This window comes from Dipodomys spectabilis, unplaced genomic scaffold (assembly GCF_019054845.1).
Source record: "Dipodomys spectabilis isolate Male_0828 unplaced genomic scaffold, ASM1905484v1 ptg000137l, whole genome shotgun sequence".
NCBI classification, from domain to species: domain Eukaryota; kingdom Metazoa; phylum Chordata; class Mammalia; order Rodentia; family Heteromyidae; genus Dipodomys; species Dipodomys spectabilis.
Window position 1 is genome coordinate 7,696,978 of NW_024870814.1, and position 24,421 is coordinate 7,721,398.

Consider the following 24,421-nt stretch of genomic DNA (forward strand, 5'->3'; position numbering starts at 1 on the left):
ATCTCCACTCATTTACGTCTGGGGATATGACTTGAACTTGGGATGAGGAGTGTGAACACAGAGGATGCACAGAAATACATACAGGAGGAGGTGTTATGTGCACTGGCTGTAATTCCAGTATGAATGGGAGGCTGAAGTAGGAGGATTGTGAGTTAGAAGCCAGCTTGGGTTACATGGCAAGACTCTGCTTCAACAAACAAAATAAAAAGGGCCCACGCTATTCCTGAACAAGGAAGCTGAAGTGTCTAACTTACACCTAGGTATAGTAATGCAACATGAACACAGCAATGCCCCTCAGGGGCTGACAGAAGTCACTGAAAAATTACATAGACACATCAATCTGGTCATGTTGCAAATTGTCTGCAATTGCAACGTACTGCAGAGGACGTATTCCAGATCCCTCACAGATTGTCTTTCCAACATCATTTCTCACTATGATTCCTATGATCCCCCAACAGCCACTCCTATGTCTTAGAGTGGCTGTGCTTGCCCCTACTCCAAAACTTTGACACAGCCAGGGCCTCTTTCTGGAAGACCTTGACCTTATCTGAGGACAAACTCAGTTCTTCTTTATCCCAGCAAGGCAAATCCTCTTCACCTCCCTGCTGATTGTCCCTCTGATTGTCTCCACCAGTTGTGGACTAGGAACTCATCTTCTTTACTTATATTTTTGTACCAGCTCAGCCTGGATACTGCTGGAAGCAAGTATTCTCTTTATCTCTAAGGCCAGTATTCTCTTTATTCTCCAGTATTCTCTTTATCTAAGGCCCTCTGTTCCTAACTCAATAATAGATAAGAAGCATGTGATAATAAAGCCTGTAATTGATGCTCAATAAATCCTTATGAAAGAAAGGAAGGTGGGAAGGAGAGGAAGAGGGAGAAAAGGTAAAAAGGAAGAAAATGAGAAAAGGAATTAAAAAACGGTAGTGTGGGTACTTAAAGGATGGAATATTCTCTACTATTTGGTAGGCTCAGAGTTTTGTGGATTTTTTTTTCCCTTTTAGCTTTTTTACAAATTTATTTTTATTTGTAAGAAAAATACAATTAAATCTAACTTGATTTTTAAAATCTAAACTCCCTTAGTGGTAATAACATTTTATAATATAATTATGGTAAAAAACTAATATTTGTTTAATCAAAGTATCACGCATGTAAAAATCATGGCAAGCAAAAGTTAATTAGAAAATTCATAGCTCATCAAAGTGTATCAATTATGTTGACAATCTGAGACCATTTTTGCAAATTTAGTCAAGATAGAGAGCAAAATTCACAGCTAGACTTGACATTTAGTACTACAAAATTTTACCCTTACATTTTTGTTAATAAGACCAGACAGGGAGAATCTTTCTTTGGCTCAGTCCTCTTTGATAGTGGTGTGGCAGGCTGTCTGTCTAGCACGCAGACACCTTGTCTTTGTATTTATCTATCTGCCAGTCACTGATCATTTCCAAATAAGGCGCTGAGGAGCAGCTGCCTTTCCAGCCTTTTCAACTCTGACAGATAACAGCAACCCAGGGTGGGGCTGCAGAACAAGGTCTGAGTGGGGGTCCTCCTGCAGGCAAAAGATGTACTGGTAAATTGCGTGGACTGTATGGGGCCTTCTGTTCTCTGGGCTGGCAGCACTGGCTAGCAGCCAGGACTTCCAAGAATAATACCTGTGAGGATAATGACCACCACTTCCCTAGAGGGGCTTGGTGAAAACTTGCATATAAAAAGTGAATGGAGGAGGGGCTGGGAAGGTGGCTCAGTGGTAGAGTGCTTGTCTTGCATGCCTGAGGCCCTGGGTTCAATTCCTCAGCACCACATAAGCAAAAAAGAAAAAAGCCGGAAGTGGCGCTGTGGCTCAAGTGGTAGAGCACTAGCCTTGAGCTGAAGAGCTGAGGGACAGCACCCAGGCCCAGAGTTCAGGCCCCAGGACTGGACCCCCCCCCAAATTGGGGGGGTGGGGAGTATTGGGGGGGGCAGGGGAAGGATGGGAAGGGATGGGAAGGGGAAACAAAGGAGGAGGCTACAATGCTTGATAAGAATTGTACTCATTATCTTGCCCATGTAATTGTAACCCCTCTGTACAGTATTTTCACAATAAAAAATAAATAAAAATTAAAAAAAAAGTGAATGGAGGGAGCCAATAGCACCAATCCATGGACACCAGTGGGTTTTAGCTACTCAAGAGACTGAGATCTGAGGATCACTGTTCAAAGCCAGCATAGACAGTAAAGTCTATAAGATTCTTACCTTCAATTAGCCAGCAAAATGCCAGAAGTGGAGCTGTAGTTTAAGTCCCTTGAGCACAAAAGCTCAGGGACAGTGCTCAGGCCCTTAGTTCAAGCCCCAGTAGAGAGAGAGAGAGAGAGAGAGAGAGAGAGAGAGAGAGAGGGAAGGAGGGAGAGGGAGAGGGAGAGGGAGAAACATTGCATTGACATTGTGAAGTTCTGAATGAAGTAAGTTACTACTTGAGTGAATAGGAGATAGGATAGATACTTGTGAAGGTCATCATTCCCCCACTACCCCTGTACCAAGGCTGGTGGGAATAAGCACTCTTTCTCCTGGGATCTTAAAGGGGGTTTGGGGACTTTATAGTCTTTTGAACACTCTCCCACTCTGGCAGAAGCAATGGGGGAGGGGGAGTATGTCTTTGTCCCCACCGGGACCATTCACCTCTTGATGGCTTGCCAGGTTGAAAGATTATTACTACTAGAATGTATCGATTAAACAGTTTAAAAAACAAACAAACAAGCAAAAAACAAAGCTTAGAGTATAGCTCAGTGGTAGAATTGTTCTCTCCTCTATGATTTTTGTTCTTTGGGTTTTTTTTTTTTTGCTTGTTTTTAAATTATGCTGGTCCTGGGACATGAACTCAGTGCCTGGGAGCTGTCCCTGCACTTTTTTGCTCAAATCCAGTGCTCTACCACTTGAGCCACACTTCCACTCCCAGTGTTTTGTTGGTTATTTGGAAATAAGAGTCTTATGGACTTCTCTGCCATGGCTGGTTTCAAACCATGATCCTCAGATCTCAGCCCCCTAAGTAGCTAGGATTATAGGTGTGAGCCACCAGAACCCAACTTCCCTTCTTGATGCCACAGTGGACCACCAGGCCTGGCCTTGGTCTAGTTCTGGAGCCTGACCCCTAGCCATGCCCATGTGTCTTGCTTGACTGCACTGTAATTCCCATCTTCGTTTGATGGCTGGAGGCATGTCAGCAGAAGCTGTACAAGGAACATTTGAAGGAGCTGGGAGGCTTCAACTCAGAGAAGTAGCAGCAGCAGTGGCTAGCAAATATTTAAGGAACTGACCTGGCCAGACTTGTAGCCAGAGGGCTACACTGGGGTACAGGAGTGTGTTTCCTGGGAAGGCAAAGTCACACTTAACACAGGAAAGAAGTACATGACAATGAGAATTGGCCAGCCACAAACTAAGTGTTCTGCTTTTGTTTTATGGTTTTCTTGAGTTAGAGTTTAACTACATAGCCCAGGTTGGCCTTAACTTGAAGTCAGTCTCCTGAAGTCAGTCTCCTGAGGGTTGGGATTATAGGTATTTACCACCATATCAGATTGTGATTTGTTATACATATATATATGTATACACACACACACACATATATGGGAGGTGACATATAACACCTATGACATAATTTTTTTGGCAAGAGGTCCATGACAAATTTCAAGACTCCCAGGTTCCTCTGGGATCTCTTCCAGTGTGTTCTACAAATGCCTCTGGGGTCTTTTCCGACGTGTTTCAGAAACTTCCTTTTCATAATATTCAGCACATTACCTGGTGACCACATGTTTGCTTGGGTTTTGGGTGACTTGCTCACTGTATCCCAGTGCTGGTCCAGTAGAGGTCATGAATTGACACTGTGAAATGAACTGACCATAAGCCTACCTGCAGAAGGCATTGTGTCTCTCACATTGAGGTCACTTCAAAAGTTCTGTGAAAAGTCTGATTATAACAAAAAGACCATTTGAAAGCTCAAGCTCCTCATTTTGAAAAGCAGGAATCTATAATTTTGAAGGATAAAGACCAGCTTAGAGCTAGGACTGGAAGCCATGGCCAGTGCTGTGTGCTTTCCACTAGGCTCTCAGCTGTAGTTTGAAGCCGAGTGTGTCCTCAAGGTTTGCTGCGTAGCATTTAATCTTTATTGTGAGCTATTAAGAGGGCAGGTATTTAGAAGTAGTTAAGATTAAAGTCATCAATGTGGAGTTCTAATGATTGAAACTTTGTGGCTTTATTAGAAAAGGGAGAAACTTGTGGGTGGGAATGGGAGGAAAAGCTGGGAGAGAGCTGGGGAAGGAGTGACATTGTAGAAAAAAGTGTAGTCGTTGCTTGACTTAAGTAACTGTATTCACCTTTATAATAACAATACATTTAAAAGAAAAAGAGAGGAAGGAAAAAAAAAGGAGAGCCTGGTGCCCATAGCTCATGCCTGTAACCCTAGCTATTTAGGAGGCTGAGATCTGAGGATCTCTGTTCAAAGTCAGCCCAGGCAGGAATGTTCCATGAGATTCTGATCTCCAATTAACTACCCCGCCCCCATCCCAGAAAGCTAAAGTGAGTCAAGTGGTAAAGTGATACCTTTGAGCAAAAGAAGCTCAGGGACAGCATCCAGGCCCTGAATTCAAGCTCCAGGATGGGCACACATATACATGCACACAAACACACACGAGAAGGAAGAGGAGTAAGAGAAGGAGGAGCAGGAGCAGGAGCAGGAGGAGGAGGAGCAGGAGGAGCAGGAGCAGGAGCAGGAGCAGGAGCAGGAGGGAGAGACCAGAACCCCTTTTTTTTTTTTTTTTTTTTTTGTCGGTTGTGGGGCCTGGGTGCTTTCCCTGTGCTCTTCAGCTCAAGGTGAGCACTCTACCACTTGAGCCACAGCACCACTTCTGGTTTTCTAGTGGTTTATTGGAGATAAGAGTCTCATAGAGGGCTGGGAAGGTGGCTCAGTGGTAGAGCGCTTGCCTTGCATGCCTGAGGCCCTGGGTTCGATTCCTCAGCATCACATAAGCAAAAAGAAAAAAGCCGGAAGTGGCACTGTGGCTCAAGTGGTAGAGCGCTAGCCTTGAGCTGAACAGCTGACCCAGAGTTCAGGCCCCATGACCGCCCCCCCCCCCAAAAAAAAAAGAGTCTCATAGATTTTCCTGCCTGGGCTGGCTTTGAACCGTGATCTCAGCCTCCTGAGTAGCTAGGATTACAGGCGTGAGCCACTGGCGCCTGGCCCCCTTCTATATATTTTTTTTTTTTTGGGGGGTATGGTTGTGGGGCCTGAACTCCGGGCCTGGGCGCTGTCCCTCAGCTCTTCAGCTCAAGGCTAGCGCTCTACCATTAGAGCCACAGCGCCACTTCCAGCTTTTTTCTTTTTGCTTATGTGGTGCTGAGGAATCGAACCCAGGGCCTCTTGCATGCAAGGCAAGCGCTCTACCACTGAGCCACCTTCCCAGCCCCCCCCCTTCTATATTCTTGATCCCTGTTTCTCATTATACAATATGTTCTCCACCTTAGGGCTGTGTCAAACAAAACAAAAATAAAACCCATTATCAAATTCAAGTCCTAATCTGTGCCACTAGACCATGACCCCAAAGCAGTCTTTTTTTTTTTTTTTCTAGCTCACGCAGCCAATGCTCATGTCTTGTAACAAGAGAAAATGTTCCAAGAGAGCCCCCCATTAACCCTGTGTTTTCTTCCTCCATGGGCAGCCTCATTAATTTTGTGTGCCACACCTGCTTCAAGAGGCAGGAGAAGCTCCATCGCTGCGGACAGTGCAAGTTCGCCCATTACTGTGACCGCACCTGCCAGAAGGATGCCTGGCTGAACCATAAGAACGAGTGTTCCGCCATCAAGAGATTTGGAAAGGTGCCCAATGAGAACATCAGGTCAGAGTTGGGTGGGGGTTGGGGGCGGGCGGGCTTGGGAGTTCCACACGTCAAGACAGGATGGTGGCAGGACAACACTGGCACTGGCTGTGGAAAAGAGCGTCCAAGAGACCTGATGGTCCCTTCTTCCAATCATGCCCTTGGATCTACCAGGGAGAGCTGGGGGTCTACAGCTGCGGCTGCCCCTGATGAAGCAGGCCTAGGACTTAGAGGCTACAGGTCTTTTCCACACCTAATCTGGAGCCCCAGCCTCACCTCCTCTTATTCCTCCTCCTCCTTCCGTTTAACAAAGCAGTTTGTTAATACAATGCATCGTGATCAGTGTGATTCCTTTCAACATTCTCACCCTCTCCTTCCCTATCCACTCCTTCTCTCACTCTTCTTAATTTTGTAGGATTATACATTGAATTATTGACTGCATTTCCCCTCTCTTCTCTTCATTTTGCTAGTCCTAGGTCTTGAACTCCGGGCCTGAGCGCTATCTCTGAGCTTTTGTACTCAAGGCTAGCTAGCACTCTATCACTTGAGTCACTGCTCTACTTCCAGCATTTTTAGTAGATCAGTGGATAAGAGTCTCATAGGCTTTTCTGCCTAGGATGGCTTCAGACCACGATGATCCTAGATCTCAGCCTCTTGAGTAGCTAGGGTGACAGGTGTGAGCCACTGAAGCTAGGCATGGAGTCTTCTTTCATTCTCAAGCTGCTCAGGACTCCATGTAGGGACACGTTGGTTCCCAGGCACTTATGGACTCACGTAGGTCAAGTCTCCAGAAATACCTCTGACCTAAATGAGACAAGAAAAGGGCTTGTAGTTTGCCAAGAGGTGGGACTTGATCTGATCAGGGCCCATCAGCCCCTCCCAGGGACCTGGACAGCACAGTGGGTGGCAGAGAGACACTGTGTCCCTAGGTCACAGGATTCACTTTGTGGGACAGAGCTGCCTAACAGTTAAAAAGGAAGGCCTAGTCGTGAAGCTCCCTGCTTTCTAGACCTCCTCCTGTCCCGCCTTCCCTCTCCTTCCCCAGATCCCTCTGCTCTAGTCTGGCCAGGCCTCTTCCTGCTTCCTGAATAGGCTCTATCCATGGCTACCTCTGGACCTTTGCTTATGCTATTTATCCCCTAAGGCTGTCTTCTCCACTTTCTCTCTGTCCTATCATTAAGAATTAGTTCAGTTGGAGCTGTCAACTCAAGCCTATGATCTTAGCTACTCAGGAGGCTGATGGCTGAAGATAGAGGTTTGGAAGTGAGCTTGGCTGGGCAGACACTTTGGGAGAGTTCGTCTCCAATTAAACAGAAAAAGAAGATGCAATTGGAATTAGTGCTTCAAGTAGGAAAGCACTAACCTTGAGAAAAAAAGCTAATTAAGAGTGTGATGGGCTGGGAAGCTGGCTCAGTGGTAGAGCGCTTGCCTTGCATGCCTGAGGCCCTGGGTTCGATTCCTCAGCACTACATAAGCAAAAAGAAAAAACCCGGAAGTGGCACTGTGACTCAAGTGGTAGAGCACTAGCCTTGAGCTGAAGAGCTGAGGGATAGCGCCCAGGCCCAGAGTTCAGGCCCCCACAACCGGACCAAAAAAAAAAAAAAGAGTGTGAGGCTCTGAATTCAAGCTCTCCCCCACCCTACACACCCCTCCAAGTACTTCTGGAGGGGTGGCAGAATGTATTATGCCCAGATGCAATTTACCCAGCTCCCTACCAGTAAGCTGTACTGTTAGGAGACACCAGACTGCTGTCCCTCTCCATGTCCCCAGGCCCTGAGTGGTCTAGCTCCTGCTCTCCACTCCTCTATTCAACCCTCTGTGTCTTCTTGCTGTTTATCAGTCCAAGCCACTTCATTTCTCTCCATCTTGTTACCCATTTTCTGCCCAGCATTTAACACTACTCAAAACAATGTTGTTTACTTATATCTCCCCTATCATAAGAAACGTTATGATAGATTGTCCATTCATGTAGTTCAAGAGCCTGACACTGCCTGGCCTCTGAGGCACCCGGTGTTTGTTGAATGAAAGCCTGGAAGACCATGTGGTGGGTGTGGCCTCTCAGACAAAATCTGTCCCTTCCCACAGACTGGCTGCCCGCATCATGTGGCGGGTGGAGAGAGAGGGCACGGGGCTCACGGAGGGCTGCCTGGTGTCGGTGGATGACTTGCAGAACCACGTGGAGAACTTTGGGGAGGAGGAGAAGAAGGAGCTGCGGATGGATGTGGACACGTTCCTGCAGTACTGGCCGCCCCAGGGCCAGCAGTTCAGCATGCAATACATCTCTCACATCTTTGGAGTGGTATGGCCCTGTGCCCTGGTTCCTTGTCCTCTCTCCTCCAGCGCCCTCCTCTTGTCAATCGGATCTAACCTAGGCAGCCAAGGATTGTTGGAATCTGCCCTGTACTTCCCAGATATAGCCAAAACACCTGCTAGTCCTTCTGACAGAACCTTAAATGTCCCCATTAAAAAACATAAACGTTGGGTGCTGGTGACTCACACCTGTAATCCTAGCTACTCTGTAGGCTGAGATCTGAGGATTGTGGCTTAAAGCCAGAAAATTCCCCATAAAACACACATCTCCAATAAACTACTCAAAAACTGGGAGTGCACTGTGGCTCAAGTGGTAGAGCACTAGCCTTGAGCACAAAGAGGCTCAGGGACAGTGTCCAGGCCCTGAGTTCAAGCCCCACAAGTGACCCCCCCCCAAAAAAAATTCAGAGTTCTTAACCCTTAATAAAAGATGGGCCATGGTTACAGCTGGCATTGCCCAGTCAAGAAGTTTCCAGACATCAGGAAAGGTGGCCAAAAGGGCTGGAGGGGACAGAAGCTTAAAATTAAGACCCCTTGTCTACACTCTTTCTGGTCTTCTTACTACATCATTTATACCCTAACTCACATTGTTACCCCTTCTACAAACTACTCATTTGTCATTCTCTGAGTACTGGACTTAGATGGTAATTAATCTTCTGGTCTATCTGTACCTTCTCAGTTTTCTCCTGAAAACAAAGACTTGGTCCACATTATGGTCTGCCCATCACTCACTTTAGAAAGAAGACCCTTTCTCATGTCTCCTGGGCAGAATGTTTGGGGAGCCTGAAGCAGTGAGTCAGGCCTTCCTGGCTGGAAGGACAGAAGCAAGCAAGGGCACAGGAGTCCAGGAACTAGATGGAGGAGCCTGGTGGATCAGGAGCCTCAGGCCTTGGGCTTTGGGGTATGTGTGGATGGCTTCTGTATGGTGGGCCATGCCTTACATGGTGTTGATGATTAGGCTGAAGAGAGAGGTTATAGTAACAGTAACAACGTCAAGAACAGCATGAACACATGCAGAAAAAGATAGAGATGGGGTTGTTTATTTTGAGAAGTCAGCTCATACACTGTTGGGGTTTGGACAACTAAGGAAGAGCTGCAGTTCATTCAAAGGCCATCTTCTGACATAATTCCTTCTTCTTCTTCTTCTTCTTCTTTTTTTTTGCCAGTCCTGGAGCTTGAACTCAGGGCCTGAGCACTCTACCTAAGCTTCTTTGGCTCCAGGCTAGCACTATTACCACTTGAGCAACAGTACCACTTCTGGCTTTTTCTGTGTATGTGGTACTGAGGAATTGAACCCAGGGCTTCATGCATGCGAGGCAAGCACTCTACCACTAAGCTACCCTCTCAGCCCAATTCCTTCTTGCTCAGGAAAAGTCAATCTCTATTCTATTAAGATCTTTAACTAGCCAGGCAGTAGTGGCTTAGGTCTGTAATCCTAGCTACTTAGGAGGCTGAGATCTGAGCAATATAGTTCAAAGCTAGGCCCAGCTGGCTTTGATAAAAGTCTGTTAGACTTTTTTTTTTGGTCATGGGGCCTGAACAATGGGCCTGGGCACTGTCCCTTAGTTCTTCAGTTCTTCGGTTCAAGGCTGGTGCTCTACCACTTGAGCCACAGCACCAGTTCTGCCTTTTTCTGCTTACGTGGTGCTGAGGAATTGAACCCAGGGCCCCATGCATGCAAGGTAAGCACTCTACCACCGACCCACCTTCCCAGCCCTCTGTGAGACTCTTATCTCCACTTGACCACTGGAGCTGTCGCTTGAAGTGGTAGAGTGCTAGCCTTGAGCAAAAAAACCTCAGTAACAGTTCTCAGGCCTGGAATTCAAGCCGCTCCCTTACTGACTGAAAAGAAAAAAGAAAATAGATCTTTAACTGATTAGATGAGACCCACCCTCATTGGGGAAGACAATCTGCTTTTCCTCAAAATTCTCCAATTTAAATGTTAATCTTATCCAAAAAGAAATAGCTTCACAGAAACATAAATGATGTTTCACCAAATAAACTATCCGAGCACCAAAACCCAGCCATAGTGCCATGTAAATGTGTCATCCCAGATTCCCATGCTACATTATTCCATGCAATCTTTACAATACAAGGTAAGGTTAATTATTCAATATTCTGATTTCATAGGCAGACCTGGAACTAGAGAAGCTTCATAATCTCTGAGGGCTGTCTGGTTAGCTGATGGTTAAGAAATGTCTAGAAGCAGTCTGCCTGGTGCCAAAGCCTCTACTTGTACACGCACATGTGTATACAATACACTTGAATATACTGGAACACACAGACACACACTTGATACACATGTGTACATCCAAACCGGCAAGGCAAGTGGGCAGGGAATGGAGAGCAAAACAAAGACACCGAGGAGTCCTCATGTAAAACTCAAATGCAGAAAAAGGAATTCAACATTTCCATCTTTAGCCCTTCTAGAACACAGCCACTGAGAGCTTCCATAATGGTGTTCCATTTTGTGGGTCATGTGGAGTCCCATAGAGAGTAAGAGATTGTTTCCAGACTCTCCAAGTAACTCCAGGCTGACACTTTTAAGATTTACACTTGCAATAGCTAGGATGGTGTTCTACCCTACCTCTACCTGCTGACCGACTCTTTTGTCCTCTCTTCTGGGTAGATTAACTGCAATGGCTTCACCCTCAGTGACCAGAGAGGCCTGCAGGCGGTGGGTGTGGGCATCTTCCCCAACCTTGGCCTGGTGAACCATGACTGCTGGCCCAATTGCACGGTCATATTCAATAATGGCAAGTGAGTACTGGGCCTGGGGTGTGAGATGGGGAGGAGGACATTGGGGTCTTCTTTGGTTCAAGAGTCAGACTTGAATTTGAACTTGAGCCATGGATGTCCAATGTTCAGCAACCCTAAATCTCATTCTAGATTAATTGTGGCTAGGAGAAAAAAATTGAGTAAGGAATTCCATTGGGATGTTTTAAATTTGTCTCTTTCTCAAGGCTACTTAGATAAACTTGAAGCTTATGGTTGCTTACCTAGAAACGACATCAGAGAATGCTTAAGAATGGCTTGGCAAGAATGTATGTTGGAAGGCACACTCAAAGGGATCTATCCACAGAGAATTTAATGAGAACAATAGTAGTGTAGACAGGATTTAGGAATTGAACAGGAATGGCAAGCAGTCAAGGTCTAGAGCACAGGAAAACTCTATAGCCTCTAGTCTTAGAGGGACAAATAGAGTTCACTGGCGTCCACTCCCTTTCTATAGCCAGTGAGAGCCTAAACCATGGCAGAGGGGCCCTGGCAGCTCAGCTGTGGTTACAACCATGCCAGCAGAGAAGCCAGTCACTACTGGAACCACGGTAGACTGTCCTCCAACCTTCTGGACTCCTCCAACTCCAGAAGACCAGAGAACAAAGGACCCTGGGGGATGTGGCCCTCACAATTCTGCCCTGAGGATAACACAAATGAAGGACATGAGGGCAAAGACTGGATCCTGCAGATGGGATGTGAATAGAGAGGGATCAGTCAATGAGATGAGCACCCTTTTTTTGCCAGTCCTGAGGGATCAGTCAATGGGGGCTTGAACTCAGGGCCTGGGCACTGTCCCTGAGCTTCTTTTGTTCAAGGTTAGCATTCTGCCACTTAAGTCACAGCACCACTTCTGTTTTTTTCTGCTTATGTGGTACTGAGGAATTGAACTCAGGGCGTCATGCATGCTAGGCAAGCACCAGTAAGCCATACTCCCTGCTCCAAGCACCTGGTTTTGTCCATGGTTCACGCTGGAGAAATCCGAGGAAGGAGGCCTGAGCTATATTCATTGCGTATGCTCTTAGAGATGATCTTGTATAACAGAAACAAGCTGATTCAGCCTTCAACATGAGTAGCTTCCTCCTTCCTATCCCCAAACCTAGACACCAGAAATTATGGTTTCCATGTCTCTACCGAGAATCAGGCTCAAGCCTTCACCTAGCAATGACTCTAATTTCCCCTTTCTCCTCTATTTCTAAAGTCAGGCTCTAAAGCAATTGAGAAAGATGCTGGGGCTAAGAAAGTTCACTTTGTACACTGATGGTAACATTTTCCAGGCTCTGTGTTTCATTTCCTAAGCCTCTCTGGGTCATTTGGCTGAACTTCATGGAATCCTCCAAGAGGCCTGTAGTCCTGTAGTCTAATGAGCTTAGCCTAGTTAGCAGAGAGCAGATCAAATTTAGTCATATACAGGGTCCAACTTTCTAGATGTCCCTCTTCTAAGTGACAGTGACCCAGGCTCTTCTTGTCACTATGTGTAGCCATTGACCTTTCTTCAGGTCATGTTTGGTGTGTGCTTTGGCTTCTTTGCATTTACTAATCTTGAGCAGCCGTGTATATCTGAGATTCTTGGCTTTTGTACAAGAGAAGCAGTTTTTACAGTCATTGCCTAGCTGCCTGGCATAGTGGAAAGAACCCTGGACATGGTATTGGGGGCCCAATTCTAACTCCAACAATTTTTACATGCTACCTGTCCCTCACCAGTCTCCATATACAATGAAAACTCTCCCCAAGATACTTATTCCAAAGAGGCCATGATACCTGAATATCCATGATGCCTGTCAATGGGACAAGAACAATGCTGCACTTTCTGCACTATACATTGTTTCTTCACAGCTGCTCCCTCCCCCCCCTCTCACTTTTATGCCAGTGCTTGGGTTTGAACTCAGACCTTGCGCCTTTTCCCTTTGCTTTTTTGCTCAAGGCTAGCATTCAAACACTTGAGCCACAGCTCCATGTCTTGCTTTTTGCTGGCTAATTGGAGGTAAGAGTCTCACAGGCTTTTATGCCTGGACTAGCTTAGAACTGTGATCCTTAGGTCTCAGCCTCCTGAGTAGCTAAGACTATAGGCATAAGCCACAAACACCCAGTTTGACAGTTTCATTACCTTCTAACAGGTGAGGCACTGAGGCCCATGGAAGGGAAGTGATTTGTTCTACACTGAGAACCTTTGAATCTAGCACTTTGCATTCCAAATCCAGTGTGATTCCTCTATATACCAGGTTGCATTCTGCTGCATGAGCCTTGCTAGGAGGGGCTGGGATAATTACCAGGATGGCCAAGGCCTTGGTAGTATGACCCACAATGTTGTGCACCAGATCAGCCAATGGAATTGACTTGCATTCGGATGTCTGTTTTGTCTTTCAGTCATGAGGCAGTGAAATCCATGTTTCACACCCAGATGAGGTGGGTCAGTCCTTTCCAGCATCCCTGTCCCTCTGACCCATCTCCCTCACTTGCCTGGTTTGCTGGGACCACCCCTTCCCAAGTATCCCTGTCTGCCACCCATCTGTAATGTCCTGCACTCCAGTGTCTGGTCTTCATTGAGTGATGGCACATTTTTAATGCATTGAAATTAACCATTGACTTCTCACCCACCCACCACTGCCTGCCTTGCCTTTGTTTTCTTATGCTTCCTTTCTCTCTCTTTCCTTACTCATGTTTCTCACTTCCCCAGCCTTGAAGCATGAATTCTCTAGTCTAGACCACCTTAGCAAAGATCTATTATACCCCTGAACACTGCTTACCATGAACTGAGGACTATTGATGCTATTGACCTACTAAAGGACTATGTTTAAAACTTCAACTTCTTACCTAGACAGCGCTCTGAGAAGAGCACTCATAACCATGATATTTTGGTAAATAGGTATTCATAGTATTTTGCTTACTGTTTTTGGAATTTGCATTTAGGTGACATTTTACTTTTGTGTGTGTGTGTGTTTTGTGTGTGTGTGTGTGGTTGCGTGTGCGTGCGTGTGGGTATGCATGTGCATGTGTGCATGTGCTGGAAGTGGGGCTTGAACTCAGGGCATTGTCTTCTCATTTGATTTCACTCAAGGCTATTGCTCTTAAGCCACACTCCACTTCTGGCTTTTTGCTGGTTAACTGGACATAAGGTTCTCACAAACTTTTCTGCCTTACAACAGTGATCCTCAGATCTTAGCCTGAGTAGACAGGATTACAGGCATGAGCCACTAGTACCTGTAGTACTTTTTCCTTTTCTTACTAATCATGTGGTCCACTGATGGGTCATTTGCTCAGGCAGGTCTTTAGCTTAAGGATAAAATAGTGCATGGCTTTGGAATGAGGTGTGGGAGTGATTGAATCATCTGTGTTAGCAAGCACTATCTGCTTGGATGAGTCTCATTGTCTCCTGAGCTTGGGTTCCATGTTTGTAAAGGGAAGGTCAAGAGGTCAGCATCTTTAGGGACCTTTCTAGTTTTATACCCCTGTGGCTTCCTGATCTCTGCAAGCAACACTTAGTCACCTACTTGTGCTCAATTAGCAGAATTGTGGAATTGAAGTGTTGGAAGTGGAAGGGCTCTAGGCCCAGTGTGGGGGAATGATTAGCCACAGAAGCTGATTGGAGGAAGGGCTTAATGCTAGAACTTTCATCTCCTGACTGTTATAGCTTTTATTTTAATCACAATTTGTCTGTCAGCTCTTATCAAGTAAGGTGGTTCCTAATTTAAGATAGTTTGACTTAACTTTTTTAACTTTATGATAAAGTTATACTCATGCACACATTCTGCATTTCACTTCCAGTATAGTATTCAATAAGTTGTATGAGTCCATGTATAGTATTTTATTATAAAATAAGCTTTGTGTTAGATAGTTTTTGTCCAATTAATTAAATGAATGCATTTAAGGCAGGTAGGTTCATCTACGATATTTGTTTTTGTCCTTGTTTTGCCAGTTCTGGGGCTTGAACTCAGGGCCTGGGTGCTGTACTTGAGATTCTTTTGCTCAAAGCTAGCACTCTACCACTTGAGCCATAGTGTCACTTCTGGCTTTTTATGTTTATGTAGTACTGAGAAATTGAACCCAGGACTTCATGCATGCAAGGCAAGCACTATTACACTAAGCAACATTCCCAGTCCTCAGCTATGATGTTTGACAGGTTAGCTATATTAAATACATTTTCAACCAATTATATGTCAACATATTATATTTGTTGTAATTGTGGAATATACCCTCTGTATGACAAGGAGCATCTCTAATGTAAAGTGGCATGTATTTGTCATAGTCAAATGATATCAAGTTAATTTGGTTTTGAAAACTCTGTAATATCACTTCAATAATCTGCAAAACTCCAGCCATGCACCCTCTACACTTGCCCCAGAGAAGCTCACATAGAATTATTTAGGACAGTAACGGGTTCCTAAAAGGTAGGGGGTTGGATGCATTTCTTTTTCCATGCGTGTATCACAGAGAGGAAACAGCTGAAAACCATCAGGAGAGGCTGGTGTGACTTGTGGAAGCATGAATGGTACTTATCTTCTCATTCTGTCTCTGTTGTCCAAGTGCTGTGAGACCTTCAGGGAAGTTGCTTACATCTCTGGTATCAGTGTCCCTGTGTGTGACATGAGTCTGGGGCTTGGAAATATTGAGAGTAGCTGCAATGTGGCAATCAGCCTGCCTTCCTCTCCCATGTGTCTTTCATCTCTTTACTAACGACAGCTCCTGGCAAAATTGGGGCTGGGAAAGAAAGGAAAGAAGGAAAAGGAACCTGGGACATGGTTCAAGCGGTTAAATACCTGCCTAGCAACTGCAAAGATCTGAGTTCCAAGTATAGTACTAAAATTAAAAAGAATTAAAAAGAAACAAAAAGTAAGCAAGCATTTAGATTTTCCAGGCTCCCTATTAGTTGTTTTGATACATATTTATTTACCTCATTTATTGGACATGTCATTATATTTGACTTTGAGGAAAGTTAAAAAAAATTATTTAGTTTTTATTTTGAGACAAAGACTTACTATGTAGCCTGGGCTGGTTTTGAACTTGGGACCCTCTTGCCTCAGTCTCTCAAGTGCCTAGATTACAGGTGTGCACCTGGCTGAGAGAAAAAGATTGTAGTCATAAGTGGTCAGATGCCTCCCTTAGTTTTCATCTCAAAAGACATGGAAGGGGCTACTTTTGGGACTCTGGGCGGAGTGTTTGCCCTGTCTTTCATAACGATCTTTGTCAGATGTGGTCCTGTCTCTCTATCCTACTACTTGCTCTCTAGAAGTTGCTTTCCCACTAAGCAGTGGAACCCAGGTTCCCAGGGGGATTTAGAAGCACAGCATAGGACCCAGCTTGCAGGCCTTGCCACACCTTTTCCTTAGTTGTCTGGCCTTGTGGTAGGAGGTACATGGCCAAAGGAGTCTGGTCTGGCCTCCACCTGTTTGGCTTGAGGAAATATCAGTTCTTTCAGAAGGTTTTTATCTGTGTCACATTCTGTATTATTCCATGGTAACCAGAGTAGTGTCATGGGTAATTGTGGGGTCAGATCTAGATTAGAAGACAATTAAAATGCCATATACTGTTGCTAACCACCTTCAACCATTAAACCATTTCTCCTAATAAGCACAAATGCCTTCAGTGATCTCCAGTGTTCCCTGACATGATATAGGCATGAAATTAGGCTGAACTATAAAGTGTGAGGGGCTCAAAGTTAGGTATATAATGAGCCAAGATATGGGTAACTAAATGTGTGTTTCTGAGGGAGTAGCCTCCTAACCATAAATAAATTATAGATCTTTTCTTGCTTGAAAATTTCATGTTATTATTTCTCCCTTCCCTTGTTACACATAATCAATAGTTAAGGGTACCTGGATAATTGTAGGCACATGGAAGCTGTGTATAGCTTTGTAAACAAGCCTAGCCCTCTACTGAGATTCTATTAGAGTTGATTCCAGAAACAAACAAGCAAACAAACCATACAACCTCACAGAATGGAGCAGACTTAACTGTTACAATGAGTAGAGTGGAATTATTCAGAGAGCTGTACTTTAGGTCACATTTCCCCTATTTAGAGAGAATGACAGTTTTCTCAGAGTGTCAGGAAACATTGTTGTATTTGAGACTTGACTCCTGGAAGCCATGCAAAGCACAAATCCTGTGCTGCTACGCCTGGATACCACTGACTCCCTTTGCCCTGCTCTAGAATTGAACTCCGGGCCCTGGGCAAGATCTCTGAAGGAGAGGAGCTGACGGTGTCCTACGTCGACTTCCTCAATGTCAGTGAGGAGCGAAAGAAGCAGCTGAAGAAGCAATACTACTTTGACTGCACATGTGAGCACTGCCAGAAAGGGCTGAAGGATGACCTCTTCCTGGGGGTGAAGGAAGACCCCAAGGTACATGCCTCTCTGCTGCCAGATGTTTATGGCTGTCTTCTTCAGGAGCCACCAAAGGGTGGATTCCAAAGCTAAGCAATAAGCCTATAGCCTTTGGGGAGGTGGCATGGGATGGTGCACAGAGCAGGGTATTAGATGGATCCTGGCTTGTGTCCTGGTACTACTCTGGCTAAGAGCTTAAATGTAAAGAATCACCCAGTCTTCTCATCCTTGAAATGAGAATGGGGCCCCACTACATGGTGTTATAAGGATGAAACAAAATGAGATATATAAAGGGATATATGAAATGAACCAGTAGCTCATACCTGAAATCCCAGCTATTCAGGAGGCTGAGATGTGAGGACTGTGGTTTGAAGCCAGCCTGAGCAAAACTCTCATCTCCAATAATTCACCAAAAGTCCAATATGAAGCTGTGGCTCAAGTGGTAAAGCACTTGCCTTGAGCATAAAAGCTCAGGGACAGCAGCCAGGCCCTGAGTTTAAGCTTAGTTTAAGATCAGCACACAGGGGCTGGGAAGGTGGCTCAGTGGTAGAGCGCTTGCCTTGCATGCATGAGGCCCTGAGTTCGATTCCTCAGCACCACATAAGCAGAAAAAGCCAGAAGTGGCACTGTGGCTCAAGTGGTAGAGCACTAGCCTTGAGCCTTGAGCTGAGGGATAGCACCCAGACCCAGACCCAAATAAGTTTTGGATCTGGCCCTTGCCTTACACTGATTAAGTAATGTGTCCAGTTATTGAGAACCAGTGGGCAAAGAAGTTTGTTATCTGGGGCTGGAGACATAGCTAAAGTTGAAGAGTGCTTACTTAGCATGCTCAAGGCCCCAGTTCAATTCTCAGTATTAGAGAGGGAGAAGGGAGTTGATATCTGGTTATCACAGAGATGGAACTAGGGATCTAGTTTCATGGAGATGGAGCAGTCTCAACGGGGCAGGAAGGGGAGGAGCTCAGTGGAGTTGCCATATAATAAGTAGCTGGTTAAAGCCACACACCAAAATGACAGTGAAGTCTTGAGTCACTTATATACCAATACAAACAAGAATCCAAAACTGGGCCATCTCCTCCTGGAACAGGCAGGGAGCAGAGGACAGGTAAGCACTAGGGTTGGGTGTGACTCATGGTTAAGGAAACCCTATCCAAAGGTATTGGAAGTTTTTGATGTGTGGTTGGAAGGCAGTCAAAGAGGAAGGGCTAGGGTGAGAAAGAACTGAAAGGTAAATCAGTATGTAGAGAAGTGTCTTCAAGACTCCCTTCTTCCCCTGTGAAGCCATCTCAGTGTTGCTGCCTGAGGAGGATCTGGGCACCAGAACTCAGCCAAATAGACCCAAGAACGGTTGGGGCTAAAGTGCCAACACATACAACATCATGGCTGGACAGGGAGGTCTGCAGCCTTAACTGTAGCCCTACTACTCAGAGGCTGCAGTGCTGGTTGTGTACCATGTCTGAGACCTGCCAGGTGGGCTTTGTTCACAGCCTCTGAACAGGTCTGAGGAATCACACAGAGGTGCTTAAAGAGGAGGCAGACCCTAAGGGGAGTGTAACTGGGTGTTTCTGTATAACTAGCAGTCTGCTAGTATACAAACACCTAAATATGCTTCTAAACTCCCATGTGGGAGCAGAAACTTGCTTCTAGTAAGAGCAGAGGCTCTACCTGGACTCCTTGAGACTGGTGGTAGTACTCCTGTGAAACACTTCATTACTCGGTGGTATCAGTGCTATGATCCAGAAAACATGTCCCCACAGAACTCAGCTCTCTCACCTCCAGGCTCTTCTAGACATTGGATCACTGATTTTTTTTTTTTTGGCCAGTCCTGGGGCTCAACTTGGGGCCAGGGCACTGTCCCTGAGCGTCTTTTGCTTAAGGCTAGCACTCTACCACTTGAGCTACAGTACCACTTCCAGCCTTTTCTGTTTATGTGGTACTGAGGAATTGAATTTAGGGCTTCCTGCATGCTAGGCAAGCACTCTACTTCTAAGTCACATTCCCAGCCTGGACCACTGATTTTTATACTAGTTTTTACTCTTTACTCAAAAAGTTTCAGTTTTAAGAATTTATCCTGCATAAATGTTCATAAGAACACACACACACACACACACACACACACACACACACACACACACACACACACACTAAAATATCAAAACCCAGATAACCACAAATAAAAATAGAGAAATATTTAAATGCAAGGAATATCCTGTAACCATTAAAGTAAGTATGTTGGGCTGGGAATGTGGCTTAGTGGTAGAGTGCTTGCCTAGCATGCGTGAGACCCTGGGTTCAATTCCTCAGTACCACATAAACAAGCAAAAGTCATTAAATAAATTATAAAAATGGTTGGAGGCATGGCTCAGAGGGTAGAGCACTAGCCAATAAGCAAAAGCTTCAGATACCTAGTTCAAATCCCAGTCTGGCAACAAAGTAAATAAATATCTTAGATGTTGGGCTGGGAAGGTGGCTCAGTGGTAGAGTGCTTACCTTGCATGCCTGAGGCCCTAGGTTCAATTCCTCAGTACCACATAAGCAAAAAAGAAAAAAGCCGGAAGTGGCGCTGTGGTTCAATTGGTAGAGCGCTAGCCTTGAGCTGAAGAGCTGAGGGACAGCGTCCAGGCCCAGAGTTCAGGCCCCACGACCGGACCACCAAAAAAAATATCTTAGATGTTTATACAGTGATATGAGCTGAGCTTTATTTCTTCTTCTTTTATACTGATACTGGGACTTGAGCTTAGGGCTTTGAGCTCTCACTTGGCTTTTTAGCTCAAGACTGGTACTCAACCACTTGAGTTACTCTTCCATTTCTGGCTTTTTGGTAAACTGGTGATAAGAGTTTCACAGACTTTTCTGTATGGGCTAATTGAACAATAATCAGATCTCGGCCTACTGAATAGCTAAGATAATTGGAGTGAGCCACCAGTACCCTGCTTGGAATGAACTCTTCTAAGGGAAAAGAATTAAGGAGCTAAACAATACCATGTGTATTCGTTTTCTGGAGCTGCTATGACAAAGTACCAAAAAGTGAGTGGTAAGACACATCAAGTTGTCTTATAGTTCTGAAACTTTGGTCCACAAACTGTTGATAGAGTGTTGCCTTTTGAGGGCTGAGAGGAAGGATCTTTCTCCTGAGCTTGTAGGTGGCTGTCTTTTCTTGATGATCTGCACATCATTTTCATTTATGCTTGTCTTCTCTTCACATGACAGTCATTTTATTATTTATTTATTTATTTTTTGGTCGGTCATGGTACCTAAACTCTGGGCCTGGGCGTTGTCCCTCAGAATTTCAGCTGAAGGCTAGTGCTCTACAACTTGAGCCACAGCACCACTTCCGGTTTTTTCTGCTTATGTGGTGCTGAGGAATTGAACCCAGGGCCTCATGGATGCAAGGCAAGCGCTCTACTACAGAGCCAACTTCGCAGCCTGATATTCATTTTATAAGGTCACTAGTCATATTGGACTAGGACAGACCCTACTTTTTTTTTCCAGTATGATCTCAGCTTAACTAATTACGTCTACCAATGATCCTGTTTCTAAATAAGGCCACATTCTGAGGGACTAGGTGTTAGGACTTCAAATAAATTTCAGGGGGATGAACTTTCACCTGTAACACAGTGTACAATTCCCCTTACAGAAATTACAAAGGACTTATTTATACACATATAGACCCATGCATGGCTATGGATGTGCAAGCATGATTGGTCTTCATGTAGACAAAAGTAAGAAGGAAATTGTAACCAGTGGGTCATCAATGCAAGGGGTAGAGAAATTGAGAGTCATACCTCCCTGGTAAAGGGCAGAGTAGTTGAGACCCAAGGATCAGTACATTTCTTATAGGAACATCATTTTTTCCCGGAGATTGAGGTTCCATATCTAGGAAATGGATGTTGACATGCAGGCATGTACAACAGTCTCTGTAAACCTACAGAGAGATGTAAACCAAGTTGTTGTTGTTGTGTGTGTGTGTGTGTGTGTGTGTGTGTGTGTGTGTGTGTGTGTGTGTGTGCCTGTGCCTGTACTGGGGTTTGAACTCAGTTCCTAGGTGCTGTCCTTTAGCTTTTTCTTTTAAGGCTGGCATTCTACCACTTGAGCCACAAATCCACTTCTGGCTTTTTGATGGTTAATTGGAAATAAAAGTTTCATGGACTTAACTGGCTTGGAATCATGATCCTCAGAGTTCAGCCTCCTGAGTAGCTAGGACTACAGGCGTAAGCCACTATTAAACTAAATACATTTTAAATGTGAAAATAACAATAATATATTATATATGTTTATATGTGCGTTTTGTACATATATATGTTGTATAAATATATATTTTCTCAATTGTACCCCTGGATGGTTTTTACGATAGAAATTTGTCAGATTTTCAAGGTTGAGGAACTGACATCTGTTTTCCTCCACCCTCTTCTTCTCCAAGGGCTTTACCCCTTCTAATCTGGCTTCTCCCCTTTTTTCCCTCTTCCTTCTTTGAGCTTTGATAAATTTTGCATTTTTCTTCAAAATTATGATGACTTTAAGGGGAACTGGCTTCTTAATAATGGTACTTCCTTGTTTAAAACACAAAAAACCTATTTTGATAGGTTTTACGTGGGACCTTGAGGCTGCTTAGGCTCAGCAGTAAGCCAAATAAGTTTAGATTTCAGATACAGCTGGCAAAATTTCTTATGATATTCTTCTGGTCAAAACAAATAGATGGATACTAAGACACTCAGAAGAGATTGAATGAGCGTAATACTAAGAGCGATCTCTGTTGAGCTTCAAGGGCAAACTGGACTGTGATTTTTGGATCAAATCTTCAAGCTTTGTGCTTTATTCTATGCTTGCTAGTATTTAATAGCTGTATTAAAGACAAAAAAACACAGGAGTGTGTTTTCAGTTTGTGTGGTTAACTTGAAGCAAAGAGATAGAATAATATATATTTCAGGTAACACATCTGGAATCTAAAATGTCAGAGAAAACAATAGGGATCAATGTTAATTTTAGTGCTTGGGGGCTGGGAATATGGCTTAGTGGTAGAGTGCTTGCCTAGCATGCATGAGGCCCTGATTCCCCAATACCACATAAACAGAAAAGGCCAGAAATAATGCTGTGGCTCAAGTGGAGAGTGCTCAGTGACAGTGCCTAGGCCCCGAGTTCAAGCCCCAGGACTAGCAAAAAAAAAAAAAAAGAAAGAAAGAAAAAAAATTAGTGCTTGGGTCCAAAAACCCAGCTGTGAGCCCAGACTGGGATTGACTGACTAGTAACAATGTTCTAGGATGTGATCTAGAAAACACACTATGTGTTACAAGTATGCAGAGGCAGCTAGAAAAATACTGAGGTCTTTAGCACACTTGAATTGAGGTATTCAGAATGAGAAAGACATTGATCTTGAGTTAGTAACTAACTCAATAGCTATTCAGAGACAGAATGAGTTTCTCCATCAAGAAGTCTCTAACTCAATGTCTCTTTCTTTTTTAGCCCTCTCCGGAAGTGGTGAAGGAGATGGTACAATTCTCAAAGGACACACTGGAAAAAATAGACAAGGCTCGTTCCGAGGGTTTGTATCACGAGGTAAGAAGACTATAGGGAATGTGAAAGACGTGGGTGAGGATAGATAGGCTCTCTAGTAAGTGAGGATTTGAGGGTGATGATAGGGATGTTACTGAGAAGGTTATTTTGCTGGAAAATGTCCCTTATGAGAACATGACTCTTTATGCCCTTGAACCTTCAGTACCTGTGAGAACTGTGTTTTCAGTGACAGGTCAACCCACTGAAACTTGGTCTGAGGGGAGCAAAGGCAGCCTGGCCAGTATGCCTGAGGGATTTGTGACAGCTCAGGTGGCATTGGAGATTGAGGGATGGCCATGACAGTGGGATACACTGAGAGTGGGTTGCTCGCTTTCCCATAACTGGATTTCCATACAAATACAATTTCCCATTTCTATCAACTGGGCATTTAACTTGGGCTCTGGATGCACTCTATAATCACCTTTGAGAACTCCTCATTATTAGATCCTTACTCAGGACAACTTTAACAGAATTTCTTAGAGAGGCCTCTAGATTTAAAGCTCTCAGGTGAGGGCTGGGAAGGTGGCTCAGTGGTAGAGCGCTTGCCTTGCATGACTGAGGCCCTGGGTTCGATTTCTCAGCACCACATAAGCAAAAAGAAAAAAGCCGGAAGTGGCGCTGTGGCTCAAGTGGTAGAACACTAGCCTTGAGCTGAAGAACCCAGAGTTCAGGCCCCACCACCGGATCCCCTCCCCCTCCCCAAAAAAAGCTCTCAGGTGATTTCAGTGTGCAGTCAAAATTGAAGCCCAAACACGAGCTTGCAGAGATGTTGCTTTGAATGAACCTGGGCAGCTTGTTGGAAGTTAATTTCTGTGTCTAACACTTGCAAGGTCGGACTCATCCAGTCTACAGTAGAACACAGGGACCATCAATCAGTTCTCTCTCCACATCCCCCACCCCCCGCCCCAAGAGCAGATGCCATAGGGCATGGCAATATACAAGGTTGTTTTTTCTTCACTTTCATTTGCTTTTCCCTTCTCTTTGTTCTTTTACTAACTCATTCATTGCACATGTATGACCCTTTCCTGAAGTGACCAGCCCAGGACATACTACTTGCTTCCTAACAGTTCTTTAAGGTTAAGTGACAGTCACATGAATGAAGTATGATTATAATATGGTTAGTTGATGTCAAGGGTAGAATTAGAGGAGTTACACTATTCAGTGTACATCCATAGGCCTCTTCCCCCTCTTCTCTCCTCTTCATTTCCACCTTATAATATCACCATTGGCAAGCAACCAAGCCTTTAACACATGGGCCTTTGGGGGACACTTAACCAAATCATAGCAATATATTTGCATTGTGTATCTATTTGCATATTTATGTATATGTACATAAGTATATGTGTGTAGCTATTTACACACACATATATACAGATATAGTTTTTATAGCTCTCTGCTCTCTGTGACTTTGAAAGCTTCTATCTCTGCTGAATCATCCTCTATTCCATCATTTCCCTTCCCATCCCGTTTAGCTGTGCAAATCACAAGCCTGGCTTTCCCATCTCTCTCATCAATATCCCCACACTTCAAAAAGTGAGTAGAGTGAGTGTCCAAGGGCTGGGATGTAGCTCAGTAGTAAAAGCATTTGCCTTACAAGTACAACATCCTGGGGTTAATCCTCAGT

General features: G+C 44.6%; 1 protein-coding gene across 1 annotated transcript in view; it reads left to right on the plus strand.

Moving 5' to 3' along the window:
* Smyd1 (SET and MYND domain containing 1) overlaps nucleotides 1-24,421 on the plus strand; it is a 33,975-nt gene that overhangs the window by 5,205 nt on the left and 4,349 nt on the right. Inside the window, exons 2-6 of the mRNA XM_042690466.1 lie at nucleotides 5,688-5,864; nucleotides 7,929-8,142; nucleotides 10,783-10,913; nucleotides 17,077-17,266; nucleotides 22,708-22,800. Of these exons, the coding sequence (XP_042546400.1) occupies nucleotides 5,688-5,864; nucleotides 7,929-8,142; nucleotides 10,783-10,913; nucleotides 17,077-17,266; nucleotides 22,708-22,800 (805 nt within the window). The remainder of the gene's footprint in view (nucleotides 1-5,687; nucleotides 5,865-7,928; nucleotides 8,143-10,782; nucleotides 10,914-17,076; nucleotides 17,267-22,707; nucleotides 22,801-24,421) is intronic.